Here is a 27,912-nt window from a genome sequence, read left to right as displayed (position 1 = left end):
CCTGCCTGCCAGGTGTGTGTTGCAGGCCTGGCGCTGCTTATCGCTGATTTCCTCATCGCGCTTTGGCCCATTGCAGGTTTTTTGGTGTTCTGGTGTGTGTTTTTGTCTCCATCGAGGTGGTTGTATAGCGGGTTTTGGCAGACTATCGCATGCTACCACTGTGTTGTGAAATCCACGTTGTCACAGAGTTGCTTTTCTGCTGTCGGCTGAGATGTTGAAAGTTGCGTTACGCTACTCTTGTGGTAGTAATCACGCGTTCTTGTGAATATACCCCTTGGACTGGTTAAAGAGATAGAGGAGCTGGCTGTTCCAAATCTTCAATGCTACTATCATGCTAACTTTGTAATTCTTGTACTTTGGCGATTAAAATTAGGAGCCATTGTGTTTGTTTATTTTTCTTGACAAGATTCTGGACAAATTATGTTATTCCACTGTTAAAATACAACCAGTTTGACCCCCAATACTGGTACAATAAGAAATTTTGAGCATGTATGTTATACATCTTAAATGGCACAGCGTCCATGCCCAAACATCAGTCTATGCCATACTCCCAGGAATGACAACAAGCATTTGCAATGCAATTCGTCTCGCCTTTGGTACCTTAGATGTATTTAGCCATGCAGCAAATTATGCTGGGTGCTATAATATCTACTGTTGTTTAACATGGAGGCTTTGACACTAATAGGCACATTACCATATTATACAGTGTATATGATAATATTTACAAAACAGTTGCAGCGACTCTGTTAGAGTGGAAGCAACCTAGTTAAACACATCACCACTTAAGGCCCTTCATTTCAAGTTTATGCTAGCAGCCGACCTTTGTATCAAGTTAGTTTCAAATGTGATAGTGCTTGAGTGATTTTTTTAGGCACACAATACTAAAACAATTAACCCGTTGACCGTGGCGCGAATTCCACCGCGGTGCGGGCGATTTAAACAGTGGGCGGGGTTCGGGCGGCCCCCGGCCGTCATCCACACACGCCCACTGAGACGTCAATTGCCGGGGCCGTCCGACGCATGGAACAGGTTAAACCAAATAATGGGGCCTTTGTTTTTTTGTTTTTAGCCAACAAACAGGCTTCCAGCCAAGTTCAACATAACAGGATGGCACAGACTTAATTTTTTACAAAACATGAATTTCTGGGTTGTGCCAAATAATTATGAAAATGTTGCTGCACATGATTCCGTTTCAAACTTAACTTTTGCTGGTAAAGCTTAAGCAAAATGTAACTTATTCTGCTGTACTGTATGACTCTGCTCTGTGGCAAGCTAGTTTTACTGCATTATATTGGCCCCCTTTCTGGGCAAGCAGAGTGGACTGTGTAGCATAAAAACGCCACAGTCTGTTTTATATAACTCTTGAACTGGATGACTGCAAAGTAAATTGCATGACACTGACCTGACAATTTATTTTTTGAGTTACAGGATTAGATCATGACACAGGAAACATATTTTAAATACTGGGCTGTGAAATTAGATAATGTAACATTCCTTTTCGTGGAACTATTTCCCAATAATGTCGAAAAAACTTTTGAAAACGTTATTTTTTACCTACGTGGTTTTACTTCGCAGTGGTGCATTTTTATGTGGATCAAGGGAGCTAGCTGTCTATTGATCCAACACGTTTCTGTTTGCTGACTTTCCTGGAGATGTTTGTCTTATGCTGGCAAACGAACCTGCTTAGAGCTTTTGCTTCAGAGTAAAAAAGTGGTTGTTACTGACCTAAAGTGTATATGTCAACAGTTTTTAACGAGATTCTGGGAGGAAACTCCGAATAAACATTTGACATATCCTGCACACAAATAAGTATTGCGAAAACGAACGTTCAAACACACTTTTTGCACACATGGATATGGTGTACAAACGCAAAGATGCCTTCGTATACAGAAGAAGGCGCAGACTCTGCACAAGGGCCCTTCATCTCAAAGTAAGTGCACATATTCCAAGGCATGCTGAGTATAGAGCCTCCCTAGACATTCCGCATGCAGACAATGGCTCATATTTAGTATACAGAGCCCAGATAAGTCTGCGTGCAGATCCTGGTATACGCTTTTAGTCTGTAGACCTATGGTACACTCAGTATACAACCCACATGCACACTCAGTATACTGATCCTGCCACATATCCAGTACACTGACCCCCTGCATATGGTGTATCAGGATCAGGGGTACTAGTTGTGCACACTCAGCATACATAGCTCCCATTTGACACCAAGCGTACCGACTTCTATGCTCATTTAAAGCAGAAGCACAGAAAATGTACTCTTCTCCCTATCTATGCAAGCCCAATTAAGTATCCCGCCATCGTGAACGCCTAGCACACAGAACGCCATTTGCAAGGTCAATACATAATATACAACATATCCCCTTCACGCGTATATTGACCTACCCTGCTGATTTGCACACGCTCCTAACGTGCAGGCTCAGCTCCTGCACCTTTGCACAGCATATGGTGAGGACCAGGAGGGACAAGATGAAACATGACAGTTGGGAGCCCTCAGGGGCCTGAAGTATAAAGCTCTGCCGGATACCGCTTGCCCTGTCGACCTCCAAACCCATCTCCCGGCAAATCAGACCCAAGCCCGAAACTTCTTCCAGACACCCCTGAGCTCACAGGCACCCGCGAACATCCGGCACATTCTTCTGAGTCCCAGCCAATCACTCAGAGAAAAAAAAGTCAACGCAACAAAACCAGGCTAAGCCAAACCACAAAAACGGATCCCTCGATTCACATCCAGCCCCAACCAGTGGAGAAAATAATGGTTCCTTGTGACAGGAGGCAAAAGAAACCATAAAAAAATCTTTGCAATGCCGTAGGTCTCGTATTTAAATGCGAGACCTATGGCATTGCAAAAGAGCGGACGCCATTGCCCCAGCTGCTCTGAAGGTAAAAGTGTGCATGGTACGCTGAGTGTAAGCAAAGCACGTCATGCATGCACTAAGAGAACTCATTAAAGAAACGAGTGCTTACTAACTTAAGGACACGTATCGTGTAACCACCGAAGTAAAAGGACCAGTAGCCATGGGAGGTTACAAATGAAGACAAGGCGTACTAAGGAGGGACTAACACGCCGATTACTGAATCAGAAGCCTGTATTTATGAAGGACAAAGACAGAAGTTAATGAAAAATATGGGTGGAGAGCAGGCAGGGCTTTAAGTCCATACTCCAAAACAGCAAGTCTTGCAGAGCAGTGCATGTGCGCTGACTCTAGGCTCGACCTAAAAAGGGACCTCCAACATTGGGAGGCGGTAGGACTGGCCTCGCTACCCAAGATATCATACAGCAGAAAATAGAACGGCGAGAAGTGTGGGATCAATTTGCACTCAATCAGTTGCTTAGCGCTTTAAAGAATATAGATGCACAAGAATTAGAATAATCAAGAGTAATTGCCGACCAGGAACCACATTTTTTGAAAACAAGCTTTTGAACTTTAAGATGGTTAGTAGGTCTCCTTTCTGCACACCAAAAAGGCTCCTGAAATTGCTGTACACGGATCAATAGTTAGAAAGAGGCAAGGGAAACCTGCTGCTCAGATTAGCCCCAAGATTGGGAGGAGGTTAGTCAATTGAACCCCATTTGAACAAGGGGCTAATGTTAAAAGGATGCAGCTATTTGCACAGTGGCAGGTATACTATACACCCGTGTTTCCATTTACAAGTAACTCTGATAGTCCACCATTCTGCCAAAGATGGGGGAGGTTGGAACCTGGCTGCACAAGATTTGGACATGCACAGTATTTCTGGCCTATTGGGAAATTGTGTTAGCAGCTATCTACAGTTACCTACAAAAAGTAAACCCACCAGATGCGCGGGCAGTTTTAATGTAAAGCAAAAGGCATTTGGTCTGCTTTCAAAGTGGAAAAGGAGGGCCTAGCTTATCACTATTTGATTGTAAGATCCGTCATTTCAGCCCATTGGCAGTCAGCCCTCCGGTTTTCAATCATCGACAGAGTAAACTGGTTGTTGTCCACAAAAAAAGTGAAAATGTACGCCAAACGGGTTGGTGACTTTGATGAATCTGATAAAACGTGATGTGTCATTGTTAAAATGGTTGTAGATGAGGCAGTTATTTTCGCATGATAGATTATTTCTGGCTGCCTTATAACAGATCTCAGTACTTTTTTTGAATTCACGGTAATGGAGTGCCTCGGTCTCTGTGTCCTTTTTTCACTGTATCTAGCGAAATCTCTTTGGTTTTGCATGGGTCTAGCATGTATTTTCTTCTGTGAAAGTTATAATTGCAAGATGGAATAGTTGTTGATAGGATTGTGTATTATTTAGCTTTTTGTATTAGCTTCTTAAGAATTATAATAGTCCACATCATGATTATGAATGTATCTGCTCTTTCCATATTTTCTATTCTATTTTTCTTTGATTATAATTTAAGATGAAAGAGTTTATTACATGATTATGGATGAATTTCCATTTTCTATTTCTGAACCTGCAATAAAAATAAAAACAGAAATGCCATATAGTTATTAATTAAATTATTTCTAATTGGTCGATGGTTTTAATGCTGAATTTACACTTTGTACTGTTTGCACTATGTATTGTTTTATTACATGGATGATACGATTTATTTGAATGTTTTGTGAATCTTACCTAAGCAAAGTCAAATAAAGTATAGGAAATCCTGCCCTTTCATACCCATTTGTAGTTGACCCTTCAGTTATCAACCCTTTCATTATGCTTTTATTCTGAGCTGAGGAAAACAGCGGAATTCCACTCCCCCCCAGCAAGGAGAATACTTTTTCCTCTTTTGGCTTCCTCCACACCAGCCACCAATCACCCAACATGAGACACCACTGCTACACCTCAAATATTGTTTACAAAGGCTGCAGGTATTCTAGTCAATATATTTTCGCACCCCCACAACCTATAATATCGATCTAAATATAATGGTCAATTGCAGGAAATTAGATTTGATTATGGGGGTCGAAGAACCTTCTCAAGCAACAACCCCAAAAGTCACTAAATTAAACTGTGCTTAACCCTCTGGTAACCTGGCACAAAAGCAGTCAGGTTTAACTTAGAGGCAATGTGTAAAGTACGTATGCAGCACCCACACAGTGATAAAGTGAAAGCACACCACAGGAAAAATCTCACTTGAATTTAGAAAAATAGAAAAATTAATTATAATAATTTGACACCAGAACAAAAAAAATCCATTCAGTAGACCCCTAGTTATTATTATTCTTTTAATAAAAACTGGTGCCTAAATAATCAAAGCACCAAGGGCCCGATGTAGGTAGCCCTTTACCGATCGGAATCGGACGAAAATACCGATTTTCGGCCGTTTCTGATCGGTAAAGGGCTATTGAGATGTAGGGGCACATTTTCGGTAATTTTACCGAATCGGTATCATTACCGAATCGGTAAATTTACTGATTCGGTAATATGTACCGAATCGGTAAAATAATTACCGATTCGGTAATATTTACCGATTCGGTAAAATTACCGAAAATGCAATGTAGGTAGGCAATGTACCTTCTGCACATGGCTTACAGAATCGGTATTTTACCATGGAATACAAATCCATGGTAAAATACCGATTCCGGTGTGCATGCACATGTGTGCATGCACACCTATGTCATGTGACAGGCAGACCTGCCCTTAGGGCAGGTATGCCTGCCACATGGCACCTGTGCCTGTTTTGGGGGTGCCAGAGGGTGTCAAAGTGACACCCCCTGCACCCTTGTGAATTCTTTAATTACCGATTCGGTAAATACCGAATCGGTAATGCCTAATCATTCCTATGGGCTTCAAAGCCCATAGGAATGAATGGGCATTACCGATTCGGTATTTACCGAATCGGTAATTAAAGAATTGCTAAGGATTCGGTATCGAATCCAGATGTTGGGACCTACATACCATTTACCGATTTTGAAATACCGAATCGGTAGGATTCGGTATTTCAAAATCGGTAAATGGGATTTACCTACATCGGGCCCCAACTGTGGTATATAGCCCTGGAAGACAAGAGCAAAGTCAAGAGTTATGGCCGGCAGCTGTGGTGCTCGGTCTGAAGTCAGAAAAGGGATTCAGCCTTGTCTCTGCTTACTTTCGGACTCAGAGGAATTTTGAATAAAAAGTTGCTGAAGTGCCCTGTAACCACATATGTATTCTTTTGTTAGCATTTGCCTGCTTCCAAAAACTAGTCCTGCACTGTAAAAGTAACATCCTAGTTTTATTGTTTAAAAGCAACTTCTGCTTTTTTAATGGGCTTGTGTGAAATCAATCATTCTCTGTTGTGGGTCTTTCAGTGGGTTCCCTGTGTAACTTGTGTCTTGTCACTTTTTTTCCCCCTAAAGTTAAGCGGACATTTAACCTGGAGGAGTACAGCTTTTCACAGTCCACCCTGGAGCAGGTACAGTACTCAGCTTTGAATTTTGATAATGATGGGGGCATGATGGACTGGTGTAAACTGCAGTTACAGTCAATACTTTTGTAAACTGTGTGGTCAATCAAGTTCAGAGGCAGGACTATTGTGCTTGTGAAACATGTGAGAGTGGATGTTGGCTTACCAAAAGGGTTGTGGTAGTGGCAATCACACTTCTACCCCTTGCACCACTACAGGGTTGACCCCAGTCGCTCACTCAGCCTCCCAATAGCCTCCTATTATAATAATTGCTAAGGGAGAAGGCGGAGGACACTGTGTGGCCTCCTCGGTAATGGTACCAAATCTAGCTCATCTCCATATACAGTTACAGTAAGATGACAGCCAAAGCGGTACCCTGTCGAGGCTTTTAAAACATTATACAGGGCTATAAAATCAGGGTCACCGCTGGACCCTATGCTACCAAAGCAATGGTTAATATGGGAAGAAGAGCTTGCAGGCCCTCTCCGACAACTTTGCAATTACTCTGTTGCAACTGAGAAGGTGCCTGGCTGTTGGAAGAAAGCCATAGTTAAGTGATTGTTGAAAAAAACTCTGTCTGACCCCACTGACCTAGCCAGCTTTAGACCCATTTCCCTTCTCCCTTTTCCAATAAAACCTTTAGAACGTCATATAAGTTCATAATTGTTGCACTATCTAGAGGATTCTGTATGGCTTGAGGAGGAGCAATTTGGTTTTCATCCTGATCATGGAACTTGTCGTAAGCAAACATCAGCTAGGCCTACTTAGTGCAAGGGGTTCGCCCTTCTCTGCACAGAGTCCTCAGACCTTAGGAAGAAGTTGGCAATGAAACTGGAAAATACAAAAGCAAAGTTTATTAAACCTTTAAAGGTGGTACTACAATCCACACAATACCCTTCAGTATTGTATCTAGTAGCACACCGAACTAAAGCACATGGCCCCTTTTATACACAATGAGGGGGCTCAAAAGAAGGCGGTACAGAAGACAAGAGAAGTTTCATGACCATACAAGGACATTTTAGAAGGCCCAATCGATAGATGGGCGGAGTTAACAGTCTTCGGTAACTGGTAAACACATTCCTATCTGAAACCAATTAGTAACGGTCATTGACCCTACTGCGCATGTCTGGACATGCTGGAAGCGGTGATTACTAAAAATAGCCTGTTGCCGGGCAGACTTCAGGCGCAGTGAACAAGAAGGGTAGGACAAAGCACATGACGAGCACATGGCAATGTATGGCATACAAAATGGCCGCTGTAAATACAAAATGGAGTCGGCACATTTGTTACGATAATGGTCAAATGAAGCATGTCTTCTGCTAATGCTTAACCTAATCGCTGCTGATTAACAACAGACGACCCTTTCAGCATTAGCTGAAGACATTTGATTTCCGGGGAAAAGCTAGGTACTCATCTCTTACATCAATGGCCATCCTACCAGCTATCTCCTTTTTCAAATCATTCTGCATTTTGACTTCTGCAATAATGCTTTTAGTCGGTATACAAGCAGTAACACACATAGAACATATCATCGGACTGCATTGAATACATATACAACAAGTGAAAATAATTGCAATTATTATACATAGAGCTGTTAATACTTTCCAGCCCCAGGCAGAAATTAGAGTCCAAAGCCACCCTGTGAAAGTCCATGTACCATTTTCTGTGTGAAGGTCTGCAGCGATTTTATGAAGATTATTATTCGCTTTGTACACTGATGGGGTGTGGTCAGGTATGAACATGCAGCAGCTACTACCTATAACACGACATGCACCACCTCTATCTGCTAGCATAACGTCCAACACCATTCTATTCTGCAAAGCTACAATTCTAGCAATTTGCAATTTTTCAGTGATGTTTCCTAAAGCTACAGCTGTTTGATCTGTTACAGCTTCCACTACTCTAGTCAGTCGTCACACCTTTCTGCTGTTTAATGCAGCACCCACAAAAAAGAACAATCCTAAATTAAAATCTATATATTGTTGTAGGCTAGTGTCGGTTTGATCAATGCTATCAGTAGTCAAAGTTCTCTTGTATCTATTTACAGTAATATTGTTGAACAATTTAAGATTTTGATGATACAATGGAGGTGCCAGAAATACAGGAGGACAGAAAATTACACGTAACAGATGCCGGTCCAGCCGGCCGGTAGTCGATAATATCCACGATTTCCGCACACAAAATAAGTATTGTGTGAAGCTAAAAAGGTACTATTATTAAAGCCATCTATGTTCAATACAGTAATACATTCAGTGACCCCCACAGGGATATGTCCAATGCTCTGTACACATAGTTCCGCTTGTGTTTGAGTAACAGAAATAACAAAATGTTCGGCATTGGATGAGTCTCTTGTGTTGGTGATGATATATGGCGTTGAAATATTGTCCGGTCGATATTCCTCCCACTCCCATTTAGTTCCATTCGCCTGGGGATACCCATCTTTGTCTTGATGGCACTCTTCATTTAACCGGAAAAGCAGTCTGCCCACTGTAGGCTTCCTGGTCGCAAAGAGCAAAGTATACCAGGCTCGACAAGAGCCATTATGCGAAAAAGGGAGAGGTATGAATGGTGTACCTCCTTTATTTTGATGCGCAGGCATCATCCCACAAATCCAACAGTTTGTAGCGTTCGTAACGATGTGGGTATGATGTAGTATTTGAATGAAGGTAATATTGAGATAAGATTGTCGATGTTTCAATTCTTGATATGGGAGCGTAAAGAAATAATGCTCCTCTGGTGTAGGTGTAGTAACAATAAACAACTCGCGAGCAGGAGTTGTCTCCTCAACAGACCAATTTATTGTTGCCGCAATCACCAAAGCAACAACAAACCCTACAGCACAAAAAATCTTCTTCTTCTTTTCCATTTTAGTCACAACACAAAACAAATCTTCCTGAAACTAAAGTAGTTGTCAGAGCTCTTACCCCTGGGTAGCTGTTGATTTCTTCACCACGGGCCAAGATGGGTGTCACTACTCTAATGCAGGGCTGATCCCCTCCCCTTGCCACATTGACTCTCCGTTTCACTGACCCAGGGAATGCTCAGACAACTTACACAAATGCTGCAGATTTCTCTCTCGGTCTCAAATTATATCTCATTGCTCCAGGGACTGTCTGGTCCGGGAAGAACTCCTCAGATCCGTCAGGTGTCACAGCACGGCCTCTCTCCGCAGTCAGAATCTCTCGATGGTCGGTCAACACAGCAGGCTCCACCAAAGTCGGAAGTACTCGGCGACAATGGGTACCATGGACCCAGTTTTTCCGATTCGTGACTCGCACTGCTGTTCTCGTGGCAAGTAGCACTTGCTCTGGCCCAGACCACCTTGGCGCCAAGCTGCTCAACCTCTCAAAGGATTTTAGAAGAACGTAGTCACCAGGCCGGAGGTTATGGCCCTCACCTGTGGATCTGTCAGGAAGTGCTTCTTGAACCTGTTGATGAATAGAAACCAAGTTATCAGTTAATTGTGCCAAATAGTCATTCATTAAGACACAAGGTACATCATACACAGAACTCGGTTTAGGAATTCCCCAGATATTCATGGGCCTACCAAACAGGACCTCATAGGGTGTGAGACCTGTTCGAGAATGAGGCACTGATCTAATTGACAACAATGCCAGTGGCAACGCATCTGGCCAATTCAGAGAAGTAGAAGCCTGTATCTTAGCTAATTTCAGTTTCTGAGTAGCATTGTATCTTTCCACCAATCCTGCTGATTGTGGGTGGAACACTGCATGAAACTTCTGTTTGATCCCTAATCCTTTCAGGACATATTTTATAACGCCACCTACAAAATGAGGTCCGTTATCACTTCACAAAAATCTACAAACACCATAGCGAATTCCTTCAAAAGCACTTTTGCCGTAGTAATTGCAGTATTGTCCTTTGTGGGGTATGCCTCAATCCATTTACTGAAGGCACATACCACCACTAAGACATACTTTAGAATATTACAGCGTTCAAGCTGAATATAATCCATCTGCAAAACTTCAAAAGGTGGAGTCGGTGTAGCAAATCCTCCTGCTGGAGTTCGTGTCCCTTTTCCAGGATTAAATCGCAGGCAGATCATACAGGACTGTACTACTCTCTTAGCTGTGCTAGCAATTTCTGGATGCTCCCAAACTTGTGTAAGCAATTTCACTATTGCTGAAGCTCCAACATGTGCTAGCCCATGTGCCATCTGAACCATAGGTTGTACAAAAGCTATAGGCAACTTCCATCTATCCATCTGTTTGTTTCGCCAACAACCTTCATCATCCAACTCTCCATCCTTGGACCATTGCTCCCGTTCTTTGTCAGAAGTGGTCCTCTGTATCTCTAGTACTTCCTTCGTAGCATCGTGCCACCGCTCAGCTTGTGACTTCACTACATACATAGAAATAGTATCAGGCTGCATCGCAGTCTCACGTGCCACTCGATCTACAAAAGCATTTCCTTGTCCTACCTTATCTGTCACCTTTTTATGCGCACTGCATTTCACTATAGCTACTTTCTTTGGATATGTTAATGCAGTCAAAAGATTATGCACTAGTTCTCCGTGCATTATGTGCATCCCGTGTGATGTCAGAAAGCCTCTTTCCTTCCAGAGCAGGCCAAAGTCATGCGCAACTCCAAAAGCATAGCAGCTATCTGTATAAATATTCACACACAAACCTGTACTAAGCTCACACGCTCGCGTCAAAGCTATTAGTTCCGCTGCTTGAGCTGACTTCTGTGGTATGCAAGCTGTCTCTACTATCGTGTGAAGCATAGTAATTGCATATGTGGCTGAAGTTGTACCATCTGGTAACTTCAGACAAGACCCATCGACCCTCAGTTCTCCATCTACATCTGGAAGGGGCGTATCTTGCTAATCAATACGACCCTATGTCTGTTCCTCAGTCAGAAAAATACAATCGTGTGTTTCCTGTGCCTCAGGCTGAGTCGCAGGAAATGGCAACAACGTGGCTGGGTTTAGTGTTGCACATCTTTTCAATGTAATGTGAGGAACTAGCAACGTCAGCTCATATCCTGTTAGACGAGCGCTAGTTAAGTGCTGCGTCTTTATTTGATTCAAAAGGGCATCAACAGCATGAGGTACCAACACCAACAGTTTATGTGATAAAACTATCCCTTCACTCTGGCATATTGACACAGCTGCTGTTCTTGCAACCGAGCGAAAACAGCCAGGCAACGCTCGAGCGACAGGATCAAGTACTGCTGAGAAATATGCACAAGGGCGTTGCTTATCACCATGCGTCTGTACTAAGACTGACAATGCACATCCATCCCTCTCGTGTACGTACAATGTAAAGAGCTTCCTGTAATCTGGGGTACCTAACACTGGTGCTGAACAAAGGGCTTGTCGCAACTGTCGAAAAGCACTCTCACATTCATCTGTCCAAGGGTGGGGTATTAGGGTATCTTTTGTCAAAAGTGCTAACAAGGGTTTAGTGATATGTGAAAATCCTATTGCCTACAAAAAGAAGTAAGACCTAAAAATGCTCGAACCTCTTTCTGTGTAGAAGGTACTGGTGTGTCTAGAATTGCTTGAATGCGATCTGATGTGAGTGCACGCCCTTCCTTAGACAAAAGGTGACCCAAGTAGGTTACCTTTGGTCTACAATACTGCAGTTTCTTTCTCAATACCTTATGGTGATGTGAGGCAAGGAAAGAAAGCAAAGACAAAGTACACTTCTCACATTGCTCAGGGGTATTGGCTGCCAACAAAATATCATCAACATACTGTATGAGCGCCACACCCTCGGGTAGAACAAAAGAATCAAGTTGTCTTTTCAATGCTTGGCTGTAATACTAGGACTCTCAGTATAGCCTTGAGGAACTCTACAAAATCTATACGATCGATTATTCAAAGTGAAACCGAACAAATATCGGCTATCAGGATGAATAGGGATCGAAAAGAAAGTGTTCTTCAGGTCTATAACAGAGAACGTAGTTGCAGTAGGTGGAACTAAAGTAAGAAGTGTGGTGATATCGGAAACCACTGGGTATTGTGGTACCACTATCTTATTTACCTCCCGTAAATCAATATTAAATCTGTAAATCCTGGTATCAGTGTCTTTCTTCAAAATTGGGAGGATCGGACTGTTACAAATGTTAAATGGAACTTCCTCAACAACTCCAACTTCAATGAGATCCTGTACAATTCGTATGAGTGCTTCCTCACCATCCTATGAAATGCGATAGTGAGGCAGGCGTGGCGACACAGCTCCCTCCTTTACACTTATATGCACTGGTGGAATAACAATCTGACCCACATCAATATCTGAAGTAGCCCACAGAGTTTCAGGTAGGGAGGCTAATGCAGCATCCTCTTGAATAATGCAAACACTGTCTATTACTGGGTAATTGTCATTCAAAATCACTCGCACTCCTTCAGGGGTACATCTTATTGTGGCTCTGAAATACTTGAGCATATCAAGACCCACAATATTATCTGGTGTATTTGGGGAAAGCAAAAACGGGCATGGAGCAGCAAACTTATCAACATGAAATGCAAGTGGTTGTGACAATGGGCTAAGGGAAGTTGTTCCATCGAACCCTATCGATGTAATCGTTAAGCCAGACCGGGGAGCCCTTGGAACAAATTGTTTAGACAAAGCGCTATGAGTAGCTCCTGTATCAACCAGAAACTGATCAGTAGAACCCAAAACATGTGCTGTAACATAAGGACCCCTCTGATCTACTGGAACTTCAACTGATTCCTTACCCCATCCTACGCAATCCTATGCATAAACAGAATCATGCAACTCAGGCTGCACATAATCAGACATCTGGTATTGGTTGCGCCTATCAAAAGTATTGAACCCATTTTGTACCCGCACATTAGAATCAAACCTAGCACGATCATTCATGGCACTTCTGGGTCCTGAGTTCCCCCAGCGATTCCTCATAGATCCTCGGCCACGAACATAGCGCTGTGAGCGCAACAATGGACACTCATCTGCCCAATGACCAAATTTCCTACAATACGCACATTATCAACGGCCAAAGAGGGACGAGTATAAGAGGAATTAGAAAATCCCCCTCCGCCTCTATCGCCACCTCAAAGAGGTGGACCATAAACCTGAGACAACATAACCTTTGTTTTTAATTCTTTAGACTTTTTGTCCTCGTTACCCTTCGCTTCTAGTTCCTGACGCTCGTAATATTGAGCCATCATCAAGATAGATGCCGGAAAAGAGATGGTCCAAGAGCTTTCGCTAGCTTTCAAACGGCTAGCGACTCCTGGTAATAGATTCATTACATACTTATCTACAAACAAGTGTCGGCCCGTATCGTCCGTTAGCGACTGGCCACTGAAATCATGAAAAGCTTCCTCAAAACGTTTGAAGAAATCTGAAACTGATTCATCTGTCTTTTGCTTACTAGATGCTACAATAGTCCAATCAATCTTTTCAGGAGGGGTAATCTCTTTTTAACTTAGCTAATATTGCACCGGGAAGATCTAAAATCAACTGACATGGCTTTTTTGCTGGTTCCCTGTCCTCATCTTCCCTCTCTATATCTTTCCATAACGCCCCATATGCTGCGCGATCATCGACTTTACGCATGGATTTCCACATATCAGGCGGCAATATTAGCCCGAAAAATAAATCAATATCAGCTAATGTCATGGTACAAGAATTTAAGGCTCCCACAACTTCCTCATAAAAAGCGGCAGGATTTTTACGCGGATCAGGCAATGCAGCTTTAAGTGCCATAACATCTGCTCTATTCCAGGGAGTATATACCCAATTATAAATAAAATACCCTTTAGCATCTAAAGAATATTTATCGTCACTTGTACCCGCTCCTTTAGGAGGAACATATAAAGGAGCGGCCTCTCGCATAGGCTTTGCAGGCACTATCGCGGTCTTATCTGTTTCAAAAATAGATGATTGTTTCCCGTCAACCTATCCCCGTCGTTCGTCTGTTCTAGCTTTCTGTTTCTCCTCCCGTAGCCGAAGTGCCTCATTTCGAAGTTTAACCAGCCGCCTGATCGTGTCAGTCACCTGGGAAAGAGTAAAAAGACCCTTATGTAATTGCTTACAATCGATTGCTACATCATCAGGTTCAAGAACATCAGAAACTTTTCGAAACATGTCAACAACTTTGTCTGCAAAATGTTCAGTAAAATATATCTACTCTCTGTCTTGCCATCCCTTTAAAGTCTCTAAAATATCAGAAACAACAACAGTATCCTTAAGTGACTGTCGAGCAAACTTTCTAAGTTCAGCCGCACGATCCACCGGTATAATGGAGCGTGTATCACGTTTCGTTGAATCTGCCCCGGAATCCTCATCTTCGCCAGATGGAGCGGACGGAACAACATACGGAGGCGGAGAATGATCTAACAAAGAAAAATCATCTTGTGGTTTATTAAGGACAGGATAAAGAGGTTGTCGAACAGCATATTGGCCAGATATCTGTAATCTGCGCTCCTTCTCCAGTCTCTCTTCGAACTCTTTCGCCTCCTTCTTTCTTAATTCTTGCGCTTTTTCATACACATTCTTCTGTTGTTCTTTCTCAAACAGCGCTTGCTCACGTTTCTCACGCTCACATACTTCTTTCACCGACATTTGCACACTCTCAAACATATCTTGTCTAGATTTTCGTTTAAACATACACTGTTCCACATACTCAATTTTTCGCATATCAAACGACCCATACTTCGGCCAACATAACTCAGGATCGTTTCGCGTGTATTTCCTCCACAATGTGCTGTACATTAATAGAAGAAAGACCATATTTTAAATACATCTGTCTATTGGAATTTCCTTTAATGCTCGCGAATGCTACCGGTAAAGCTCAAAGTTGTGTGCACTTTAGCAACTTCTATGTTAAAACTGTGAATTTCAGCTTCATACCCTTTTTAGGTCGAGCTCTCTCGACCTATTGTGGCCGAGTCGCTCCTCAAGGGATTTAGAGCGGTGCACGCGCGGCGATTCAGTAACGTGAATGCGCACGTACAGGCATACGCACAGCTCTTGCTCCACTTTCACACACACACGCACACACGCACACACACACCCACACACGCGCAGACACTCACACACGCGCAGACACACACACACGTGACAAGCCCCACTTGCCAAGCCCCACTTACCGCATCAGTGGCTTCAGCCGCCACTCCTGACGCCACCGGTCCTCTGGCCATCCACTCCATGGGCGCGGGCTTCTCACAAAGACGGAAGTCCCGCCCCACGACAGCCGTGAGCGTGCACATCCCGAAACCGGAAGTTCGGGAGTGTGCACGCTCACGGCTTGCACAGCTCACGGCTTACTGTACGAGAAGCCACTGGGTTATTTTTGGTATATTTAATTTTAAAGGATAGCCTAGATTAGCATGGGCAATCATTCGTGTAGTAAGTGGCTAAGTGGCGCCTTGCGGTGCAAACAGCTCCAGCTTTCAACTTCAGCGTGCTCAAGTAATTGTTTTGTCAAAAGTGGATGCGAGGTAAGTTCCAGACGCTTGCCTATCCGTGTCAAGCGTTTTAAATCAGTAAGAACAGCGCAAACACCCCATGGATCCCACACACAGGCAGATCTTCTGAAGTAGTAACAGCTGTGAGCGTGCACATCCCGAAACCGGAAGTTCGGGAGTGTGCACGCTCACGGCTTGTTGTTCTGTTCTGTTTTAGCGCACATATTCACTTTCATGGCAGCCTTAAAACATTCCTGATGAATTAAAACTTACTGCGTGCTCTCCCTGAGAAGGAAATTCTTTTAAAAACTTTCTTCGGCAAAGTTTGCTGTGGTTGACAAGAAGGTGACGTTAATTTTTTTTTTAAGCAAATAGCCCTGCGTTTCTTTATTCTGCCGTATTGGTTGACATTGTGATGTTTGGTGAAGTCCTGGCAGCTAGCATTTTCAAATGTCTGTAGCACAGTGTGAAAAAGAAGAATGTTGACAAATATTGACAAAATAATGATTCAATACACATTTAATTTTGCTACTGTCTGTGAACATGCATTGAAAATATATTCCTGTTGTAAACTCGACTCGCAACTGGGAGTGTGTGTTAAATAAAGGAGCACACCGTACACTTTGGGACTGAACTGTTTTCTTGTCTTGATGGGGCTACAGCAGTTGCCTGCAGTGAGCAACAATTAAGTCAATGCTTTGTTAGCTGAGAATTGGAGTTAAAACTCAGCCTTACCGTTGGACACAGAGATTTTAGGATGCATTCAGGTAAAATGTGTCCGTTTCATGTTTTAACGCTGCCTCTACAGGCTAGCATCACCTATTCCTTACACTGATTATTTAACTAGAAATACGATGAGGTCATCGTTGACAGTAACAAATCCCTTTAGTATCTTTTAATGTACCTGCTTTTGTTTAATAAAATCTCATTCCACTGGTGTGCCGTCTCATTAGTGCATAGCACACTACAGATTCCCCGTATTCCCTTTCACACAGAGACCTGCTTCCACAAAGAGGACGAGGAAGGTAATGTTAAAATGACATGGGGTGGTTGCGAATCCAAGTACTTTAACTGTTGTCATGCCAGATGACGTGGCTATAAATATAACAATATTCTCTGCGCAGCGCTATGTTTTTAGGTCTCGTCTATTATATTCCGCAAGGAATAAATAGACGAGAGTATTGTGGGCAAACCAAGCTCTGAAACCATCATAGATTTTGGACAGTTCGTGTGGAGCACTCGTGCGGAAAGCGCGTCCACATCAAAGCCATCAGCCTCCCTCTAACAGGCATCTGTTGGTTCCCCAGCGTTGGTGCAGTGCGTGCTCGGCCTCACTTCTCCTCCCCCCTAATTACATCCCTTACATCCCTGCTTTCACTTTCACGGACGCGAGGCCTTGAGCTTCACTTCAAAGGCATCCTCCCTTTGTGGTCTGTCCGACCACTTTACTGTGTCCTTCGTTGTCTCTCTTTCTCTCTGACTCTACTGATATCCTCACCCAATCTGTGCCCCCTCATCTCAGCGTCTCCTTCGCCCTCCCCCCACTCACCCTCTCTTCCCACCCTCACCCTATCTCTAATTTTACTTTTAACTTGTCTCTGACCCCTCGTCTCCTCTTCCCATGCCCCTCGTGCATGTCTGCCTCGCCGCCCCTCTCCAGGCGCTCATGTCTCCCTCGACTCCTCCTTTCTACCATCCTCCCTCTTTCCCTCTGTTTCCCGTCATCTTTTCTCGCACGCATCTCTCTAACCACCCCCTCATCTTCCCAGATGTGTCTCCCCCTCCCATGTCTCTTTATGTTGTCCTCTGTCTCACTCAGCCCTTCTCTCATCCATCCTGTTTTGCGCGCCCTCCATTTTGTTATGCCCCTCTTTCCCTTATGCCACCTATCTTCTCCGTTATGCCTGCACGTGAGGATACTGACAGCATCAACACGTGCCCTCGGCCTCTTTCCAGCTTGGATTCATGCACAGCGGGGATGGGTGCAATGCCAGCGTCTCCGCTACTGGCAAACGCTGCAGGAAACATTCCAATCTATCGTTTTTCGCCCACTATGTCACTCGACAGACACCAGCACGTGCACAGCAGCTTTTTAGCTGCCCCGTCCAGCCCCAGCGGGCAGGCCAGGGCTTCTCTGGATGGGAGACAAGCCACTGCTGACCGTTCCAGCCCATGTCTGCCCGGCCAGGGGGTGGAGCCCTAGTTCTGTGGCAAGAGGGCCGGTGCCTAATTGGTTTCCGGTGCTGAGAGATAAGCAAAATGGCAGTTTATGAATACAGTATGCATTGAAAATTACTAATACCTGCCTCCCCAGACTATATTTTAGCTATGGGGATTTGGAATAAAGAGCACTTGCTACCCAACATATGCACTCATGTCAAATAGAACCTCTGGTAAAAAGTACACCATCATGAAGTTACCTATTGTATTTTTTGGTCGCGAGGGGGAACATGCCTTTATGCATTGGGGTGTAGAGGAATGACTTGGCAAACTTGATGACTAGCTTATTGCAAGAGACTGAGTGGTTCAAGGTTTACATCACTCTACCGCCCTCACTCTACTGCCCTCACTCACGCTACCACTCTACAGCCCTCACTCTACCACCCTCACTCTACCACTCTACCGCCTTCACTCTACCGCCCTCTGTAAGGCTTGGCACTCCGCAGGATTCACGTGCAGCAACAATGCTCCACCTCCGGACCCTCCGAACACCCTGAAGTACAAACACAGGGTGTTCAGACGATACGGCGAGGGAAAAAACCCCAAAAGGGGAAAAACCCAAAAGAATAAAGAGGAGAAGGAAGGGGCAGCAGGGATAAAGAAACTGAAAGACAAAAATACACAGGTTAGTACACTGCTAAACCCTATTCTCATAAATTCTTAATAACACCACACCAACATGTATTCACCTGAATGTGATTGACACTAAACCTCCCTTTTGCTGTAACTCCCGTCTTCCTCCCTGATCAACACAAAAGAACAGAGTTACAGACAAGCCTATATTTGGGAAGCATAAAACCTAAATATAACAGACATACACATACCCAAGGTGAAAACGTATGAGCTTGAAACAAGGACCCAAAAACGTGAAATGAAAAGTCACTTCCTGTGCTTGAATAAATGCTGTAACTTAATACTGTTATTCGTGTTACACAGCAACTTAGTCGTTCTTTCAACAAATGCCAAATCCCCACAGAGTACCCAAACACGGCAGTGTGTAGTTCACTCACTACTACACTCCGCTTTGGTATTTGCCATGTCAAACAATTATTACATGCCACTGAACCATAGGCTTTGAGTTCGTAACGGCAGTGTGGAGGTCCAGCAATACCCCCCTACACTCCGCTACTTGAAAGACTGAATAGTTGTAACTACCCAAATACGGCAGTGTGTAGTTCCATCACTACCACACTCCGCTTTGGTATTTTCCTTTTCAAAGAATCCACAAGGCACTTGAACCCTATGTCTTGGGTTCGTGACGGCAGTGCGGAGGTCCTTCAATCCCCCCCTGCACTCCGCCACTAGAAAGGATGAACCCTATAAATCTCCGCTCTCCCTCCAAGAAGCTGGTTCCAGGAGAGCGTAGCGCTTAACCCCAGCAACGTTTTCCCTCGCAGCCGCGAGAATAGATTCCACCATAAACAAACTCTGTTTCCGTGCAACCTAGAAAACCTTAAAGTACTTGCATTGCACCGCACGCTAGCCAGCGCGCTGAATTCGGCATCCGCCTAACCTGAAACAACCAACAGGATGTCCGACGAAAACCCCAAGCCACGAACAAGAGCAGAAGTCGAGGAGCAGCCGCATCCTCGTCAACACCGAAGAATCACTGACACCGGCGTTCCTGGGCGACCGGCAGATATCCGGAAGCCGCCGGGAACTCTGGGAAATGTAGTTCCGCGCCCAGGACCGCCGGGAATTGTAGTTCTAAGCAGGCGCGTCGGGCTAGATCCCGACAGTACGCCCTCCTCCCAAGCGCCTCCTAGGCCCAGGCTTGGCGGGGTTTTTGACATGGAATGTTCTCACAGCTCTGGGAGCATGGACATTGTGCACGGGTTCCCAAGAGTCCTCCTCTGCCCCGTAACCTTTCCAGGACACCAGGTACCACAAGACACCCCTGCGATACTTGGAGTCTTTTATAGATCTCACCTCATATTCCAGATTCCCATCCTTGGCCAGCACCGGAGGTGCAGTTCTGCGTGAGGTAAGAGCCTTTTTTAGCAACTGGACATGAAACACGGGGTGAATTCGTAACGTGTTTGGCAACTTCAGTTTGTACGCCACAGGATTGATGCGGCGCACCACAGGATATGGTCCAATGAAGCGCGGATGAAACACGCTTCGGAGCTTGAAACGTATATTTTTTGTTGAGAGCCACACCTTATCTCCTACCTCGAACTGAGGACCAGGTATCCTATGTCTGTCCTCCCACCTTTTGTATGTGTCTTTGGCCTTTAGCAGATGTTTTTGCACGGCGCAGTGTATTTTCCTCATCAGAATCACCCGCTCCTTCACCGAGGGCTGATCGTTCACCTCTTCTGGTATGTCAATCGGCAAAGTACGTACATCATACCCATAATTGGCTTTGAATGGGGACATACCTATGGAGCTATGCCAAGCGTTGTTGTATGCCATCTCCGCCATCCATAACAACTCCACCCAAGACCCATGAGCCTCCTTTGAGTAACACCGCAAGTACTTCTTTAGAGTCTGATTCAGACGTTCTGTCTGTCCATCAGTTTGTGGGTGGAAGCTAGTAGATAGTGCTGCTTCTATGCCCAAGGCACTACACCATGCTCTCCAAAAACGAGCAATGAATTGTGGCCCCCTATCGGACACAATGACTCTTGGAATGCCATGTAAACGAAAAATTTGTGATGCCATTATCTGTGCTGTTTGACTAGCTGTAGGGAGGTTCACACAAGGTACGAAATGGCCCATTTTTGTCGAGTTGTCTACAACCACCAGTGCTGCGGTGTTCCCTTGATCTTTTGGGAGGCCCGTGATGAAATCCAAACTAATGTTTGACCATGGGCGATCAGGCGTGGGCATTGGCATTAACAACCCTTTCTTTTTTGATGTTTCCCCCTTGCTTCTAGCACAGACTTCGCAGCTGCCTACCCATCGAGTGGTGTCCTTCACTAGAGATTCCCACCAGAAATGCCTTCTAAGCAAATCCACCGTCTTTGTGATCCCTGGATGTCCAGCCGCAGGCGCTTCATGACACCAACTGAATGCCTTCTTCCTAATCTCCATATTAGGCAAAAACAAGCACTCTCCCTGGAAGGGTAAACCCTGCCTAATCTTCCTGTCTGGTTTGGCGGAAGCCCAACGAACCCAACAGTCCATGGACCTAGAGTCTTTGATGTCCTCCAGAAACCTCTCGGCTCTCACTACACAAACCACCTTCGTGGAAGGGAGTATGGACTGTTCCTCTGCACATTGTTTGTTGGGGGTTCCCTGTCTTGAAAGAGCATCCGCTTTTTGATTCTCCGAGCCAGGACGAAATGTCACAACAAAGTTGTACTCGGAAAAAAACAGCATCCACCGCATCTGCCGTTGTGTAAGGTGCCTAGCTGCGGACATGTACTGGAGATTCCTGTGATCTGTGTACACAGTTACTGCCTGTTTTGCTCCCCACAGATACGGCCTCCACTCCTGGAAAGCCTTTTTTTTGCCAAGAGCTCTTTTTCTGCGATTGAATAGTTGACCTCAGCAGGACTCAGTTTTTTCGACAAGTAGGCCACAGGATGAAGCTGACCTGTTTGTACATCTCTCTGGGACAGGATTGCCCCTATGGCCTCATCCGAGGCGTCTGCTTCAACAATGAATGGATGTTCCAAAACCGGATGTGCCAACACAGGAGCAGTGGTAAAAGCCTTTTTTAATGTCTGGAAAGCTTGCTCAGCCTCCACGGTCCACTCAAAAGACCTCCCTTTCCGTAATAGCCTAGTGATAGGGACAGCGGTTTGGGAAAAATGTACGATAAACCTGCGGTAATAATTGGCAAACCCCAAAAAGCTCTGTACCTCTTTTACATTCTTGGGGGCTGGCCAATCCCTCACCGCCTGTACTTTCCTCTCTGACATCTGTAATCCTTCGGGACTTAGGTTCACACCCAAAAATTCTACTTCATGCACCCCGAACTCACATTTACTCAATTTTACATATAGATGGTGTTCTCTCAATTTATCCAGAACCTTGCAAACATGGTTGTTGTGGCATGAAACATCCTGAGAGTATATCAAGATGTCGTCTATATACATCACCACGAATTGATCCACGTATTCCTTTAGCACATCGTTTATAAAAAACTGAAAAGCTGCAGGGGCGTTACAAAGCCCAAAAGGCATCACTAGGTATTCGTATAACCCAAACCGTGTTTTGAACGCCGTCTTCCACTCATCCCCTTCTCTTACTCTAACCAGGTGATAGGCCCCACGTAAATCTAAACGGGTGTAAATCCTGGCCTCTCTCACCTGGTCGAGCAAGACTGAAATGAGCGGAAGAGGGTATCGATTACGAATGGTGTTCTTGTTCAATGCTCTGTAGTCCACACACGCTCTCAAGTCCCCGTTGGCTTTTGATATAAAGAAAAGAGGGGAAGCTGCGGGAGAGCGAGAGGGGCGAATAAAGCCCAATCGAGAATAATGCTCAATGTACTGCTTCAAATGGGAGGTCTCTGGCACAGACAAAGCATACACCCTACATGATGGTAATGATGCCCCCTCTACTAAATCAATTCGACAATCATATTCTCGATGAGGGGGCAGTGTTTCTGCCTTCACCTCACTGAACACATCACTGTAAGAAGCATATACTAATGGTAGCTTGACATCCTTTTCCGCAGCAGTGGCAGCCAAAAACGGTGTGGCTAACACGGTGACATTAGCAGACATACAAGGAGCTAAATGGTCCCTACAGGTCTCTGGTTCGAACGTAACAGTTTTTTCCTGCCAATTCACCACAGGGTTATGTTTATGCAGCCATGGCATGCCCAAAATGATCTCGTACTGAGGGGCATCAATGATATTTAACGTCAACACCTCAGAATGCACACACCCATGCGTCACCATTGACAGCCCCAATTCACCAGTTCTCTCCGTTATCTGACCTGAGGTTAAAAGCTGCCCATCCACTGCCAACACATCTTCCGGCGTCTCCCTAGGAACTCGCGGCAATTCTAGACGTCTTACCAGGCCTTCATCTACAAAATTACCAGTCGCTCCTGAATCCACCATCACCATTACCGGACACCTCTCTAGCTCGTATTCTAGCGTCATCACCACCACCAGGTGAGGCTCAGTTTCCTCATCACCCGAAGAGGACAGGGAGGTAAGTTTCCAGGCTTGTTCTCCATCTACTCCCGCTATGCGGTCTTCCTTCTGCTCGTTATCTGATATAGTCTTAGACACCGCAACCTTCTTAAATCTACTGAAAGTCCCTGATGCTTTTGGTTTAGAAGGACATTCCCGGACGTAATGCCCCTTCTTACCACAGTACATGCACAAGCCCTGTACCCTTCTGGCTTCTCTCTCTTCTCTAGACAATGGTGCTCTAAGAGCCCCTATTTCCATTGGTTCAGACGTAGCGTCCGTACCCCCGGATGCTTTCTTAGGATTTCTTTCAACAAAGTACGCTCCTCTTTCCCACCGTCTCCTATTACTACCCCTGTCTGTTAATCTACTGTCTAACCTTAACACCAGGTTTACCATGTCCTCAAAAGTAGTGGGCTGAGGATCCACCTGCGCTACTACATCCTTTAAATCATCATGTAACCCCTGATAAAACAAAGATAGTTTTTTCTCCTCTGGCCATGATGCTTCTACTACCAGCCTATTGAAGGCCGTTAGGTATGTTATCAACTCTCCTCTACCTTGTCTTAATGTCAACAACTCACGATCAGCACAGAAAGTGGTGGCTCTTCGGTCAAAGACCCTTTCAAATTCCTTTTTGAACTCTGCCCAATTAGATAAAAGGGCATCATCACGTTTCACCAATGGTACCACCCAATCAGCTGCATCCCCAATTAAATACGAAATTAAAAATGCCACCCTTGAATGATTTGTGGGGAACGAGGATGGTTTACAGGAAAAATGCATGAGCACCTGCGTCATAAACACATGCACCTTACGTGGATCCCCTGAAAACCGTTCAGGAGTAGCCAATGGAATGGGTGGGGGTACAGTAACCTGAACGTTAGAAGAAGATGCGGAAGCGTTGAACGGGTTACCACTCAAACGCTCCACCTTCTCCCGCAAAGCTGCGGTCTCAGCCTTGGAGGAGGCCAGCTCCTGTTGTACCAAAACCAAGGCTTGTAACACATCCTCCATGGACGCCATTGTTGCTACATATGAATCGGGCAGAGTGTATTTCTTGGGTCAGTGATTCTGTAAGGCTTGGCACTCCGCAGGATTCACGTGCAGCAACAATGCTCCACCTCCGGACCCTCCGAACACCCTGAAGTACAAACACAGGGTGTTCAGACGATACGGCGAGGGAAAAAACCCCAAAAGGGGAAAAACCCAAAAGAATAAAGAGGAGAAGGAAGGGGCAGCAGGGATAAAGAAACTGAAAGACAAAAATACACAGGTTAGTACACTGCTAAACCCTATTCTCATAAATTCTTAATAACACCACACCAACATGTATTCACCTGAATGTGATTGACACTAAACCTCCCTTTTGCTGTAACTCCCGTCTTCCTCCCTGATCAACACAAAAGAACAGAGTTACAGACAAGCCTATATTTGGGAAGCATAAAACCTAAATATAACAGACATACACATACCCAAGGTGAAAACGTATGAGCTTGAAACAAGGACCCAAAAACGTGAAATGAAAAGTCACTTCCTGTGCTTGAATAAATACTGTAACTTAATACTGTTATTCGTGTTACACAGCAACTTAGTCGTTCTTTCAACAAATGCCAAATCCCCACAGAGTACCCAAACACGGCAGTGTGTAGTTCACTCACTACTACACTCCGCTTTGGTATTTGCCATGTCAAACAATTATTACATGCCACTGAACCATAGGCTTTGAGTTCGTAACGGCAGTGTGGAGGTCCAGCAATACCCCCCTACACTCCGCTACTTGAAAGACTGAATAGTTGTAACTACCCAAATACGGCAGTGTGTAGTTCCATCACTACCACACTCCGCTTTGGTATTTTCCTTTTCAAAGAATCCACAAGGCACTTGAACCCTATGTCTTGGGTTCGTGACGGCAGTGCGGAGGTCCTTCAATCCCCCCCTGCACTCCGCCACTAGAAAGGATGAACCCTATAAATCTCCGCTCTCCCTCCAAGAAGCTGGTTCCAGGAGAGCGTAGCGCTTAACCCCAGCAACGTTTTCCCTCGCAGCCGCGAGAATAGATTCCACCATAAACAAACTCTGTTTCCGTGCAACCTAGAAAACCTTAAAGTACTTGCATTGCGCCGCACGCTAGCCAGCGCGCTGAATTCGGCATCCGCCTAACCTGAAACAACCAACAGGATGTCCGACGAAAACCCCAAGCCACGAACAAGAGCAGAAGTCGAGGAGCAGCCGCGTCCTCGTCAACACCGAAGAATCACTGACACCGGCGTTCCTGGGCGACCGGCAGATATCCGGAAGCCGCCGGGAACTCTGGGAAATGTAGTTCCGCGCCCAGGACCGCCGGGAATTGTAGTTCTAAGCAGGCGCGTCGGGCTAGATCCCGACACCCTCACGCACTCATTCTACCACTCTACCGCCCTCACTCTACCACTCTACTGCCCTCACGCTACCGCCCTCACTCTACCGCCCTCACTCTACCGCCCTCACTCTACCACTCTACCGCGCTCACTCTACCACTCTACCGCCCTCGCTCTACCGCCCTCTCTACCGCCCTACCGCCCTCACTCTACCGCCCTCACTCTACCACTCTACCGCACTCACTCTACCACCCTCACTCTAACACTCTACCGCCCTCATTCCCTCACTCTACAACTCTACCGGCCTCATGCCCTCACTCTACCGCCCTCACTCTACAACTCTACCGTCCTCACGCCCTCACTCTACCTCCCTGACTCTACCACTCTACCACCCTCACTCTACCACTGTACCGCCCTCACGCCCTCACTCTTATCTATCGCCCTCACTCTTATCTATCGCCCTCACTCTTATCTATCGCCCTCACTCTTATCCATCGCCCTCACTCTTATCCATCGCCCTCACTCTTATCCATCGCCCTCACTTTTATCCATCGCCCTCACTCTTATCTATCGCCCTCACTCTTATCTATCGCCCTCACTCTTATCTATCGCCCTCACTCTTATCTATCGCCCTCACTCTTATCTATCGCCCTCACTCTTATCTATCGCTCTCACTCTTATCTATCGCCCTCACTCTTATCTATCGCTCTCACTCTTATCTATCGCCCTCACTCTATCTATCGCCCTCACTCTAGCTCTCTTCCACCCCACCTCCTTTTTTATATCCATGTTCTCTTCACCTGTGCTGATCTGCTGCTCTCTTCCACCCCGCCTCCTTCTTTAACGCTGTTCTTTTCTCCTGTGCTGATCTGCTGTTCCCTTCCACCACTTGCTTCTCTAACTCCCTGTTCTCTTCTCTCATGCTGATCTGCTGTTCGCATCCTCCCACCTCCTTCTCTAACTCCCTGTTCTCTTCTCCTGTGCTGATCTGCTGTTCTCTTTCACCCCACCTCCTTCTCTACCTCCCTGTTCTCTTCTCCTGTGCTGTTCTGCGGTTCTCTTTCACCCCACCTCCTTATCTAACTCCCTGTTCTATTCTCTTCTCCTGTGCTGAACTGCTGCTCTCTTCCTCCCACCTCCTTCTTTAACTCCCTGTTCTCTACTGCTTTGCTGATCTGTTCCTCTCTTCTACCCATCTCCTTCTCTAACTCCCTGTTCTCTTCTCTTTTCTCATGCTGATATGCTGCTCTCTTCCACCGTGCCTCCTTCTCTAACCCCCTGTTCTCTTTTCCTGTGCTGATCTGCTACTCTCTTCCACCCCACCTCCTTCTTTAACTCTGTTCTTTTCTCCTGTGCTGATCTGCTGCTCTCTTCCACCCGCCTCCTTCTTTAACTCCCTGTTCTCTTCTCCGGTGCAGACCTGCTGTTCTCTCTCACCCCACCTCCTTCTCTAACTCCCTGTTCTCTTCTCCTGCACTGATTTGCTGTTCTTTTCCACCGCCTCCTTCTATAACACCGGTTCTCTTCTGTGCTGATCTGCTGCTCTCATCCACCCACCTCCTTCTTTAACTCCCTGTTCTCTTCTCTTCTCCTGTGCTGATCTGCTGTTCTCTTCCACCCCACCTCCTTCTCTACTTCCCTGTTCTCTTCTCCTGTGCTGATCTGCTGCTCTCTTCCACCCCACCTCCTTCTTTAACTCCCTGTTCTCTTCTCCGGTGCAGACCTGCTGTTCTCTCTCACCCCACCTCCTTCTCTAACTCCCTGTTCTCCTCTCCTGCACTGATTTGCTGTTCTTTTCCACCGCCTCCTTCTATAACACTGGTTCTCTTCTGTGCTGATCTGCTGCTCTCATCCACCCACCTCCTTCTTTAACTCCCTGTTCTCTTCTCCTCCTGTGCTGATCTGCTGTTCTCTTCCACCCCACCTCCTTCTCTACTTCCCTGTTCTCTTCTCCTGTGCTGATCTGCTGCTCTCTTCCACCCCACCTCCTTCTTTAACTCCCTGTTCTCTTCTCCGGTGCAGACCTGCTGTTCTCTCTCACCCCACCTCCTTCTCTAACTCACTGTTCTCTTCTCCTGCACTGATTTGCTGTTCTTTTCCACCGCCTCCTTCTATAACACCGGTTCTCCTCTGTGCTGATCTGCTGCTCTCATCCACCCACCTCCTTATCTAACTCCCTGTTCTATTCTCTTCTCCTGTGCTGAACTGCTGCTCTCTTCCTCCCCACCTCCTTCTTTAACTCCCTGTTCTCTTCTGCTTTGCTGATCTGTTCCTCTCTTCTACCCATCTCCTTCTCTAACTCCCTGTTCTCTTCTCTTCTCTCATGCTGATATGCTGCTCTCTTCCACCGTGCCTCCTTCTCTAACCCCCTGTTCTCTTTTCCTGTGCTGATCTGCTACTCTCTTCCACCCCACCTCCTTCTTTAACTCTGTTCTTTTCTCCTGTGCTGATCTGCTGCTCTCTTCCACCCAC

At 45.5% G+C, this 27,912-nt stretch overlaps 1 protein-coding gene across 1 annotated transcript in view; it reads left to right on the top strand.

Annotated features, from left to right (window-relative positions):
* The window catches only part of LOC147702336 (ATP-binding cassette sub-family A member 10-like), a 1,673,715-nt gene that overhangs the window by 1,598,422 nt on the left and 47,381 nt on the right, over positions 1–27,912 (top strand). The window contains exon 38 of the mRNA XM_086930968.1: positions 6,315–6,370. Coding sequence (XP_086787094.1) covers positions 6,315–6,370 — 56 coding nt within the window. The remainder of the gene's footprint in view (positions 1–6,314; positions 6,371–27,912) is intronic.

The sequence above is a fragment of the Lissotriton vulgaris genome, chromosome 7, assembly GCF_964263255.1.
Source record: "Lissotriton vulgaris chromosome 7, aLisVul1.2, whole genome shotgun sequence".
Lineage (NCBI taxonomy): Eukaryota > Metazoa > Chordata > Amphibia > Caudata > Salamandridae > Lissotriton > Lissotriton vulgaris.
This window is presented reverse-complemented; position numbering and strand designations above follow the sequence as displayed.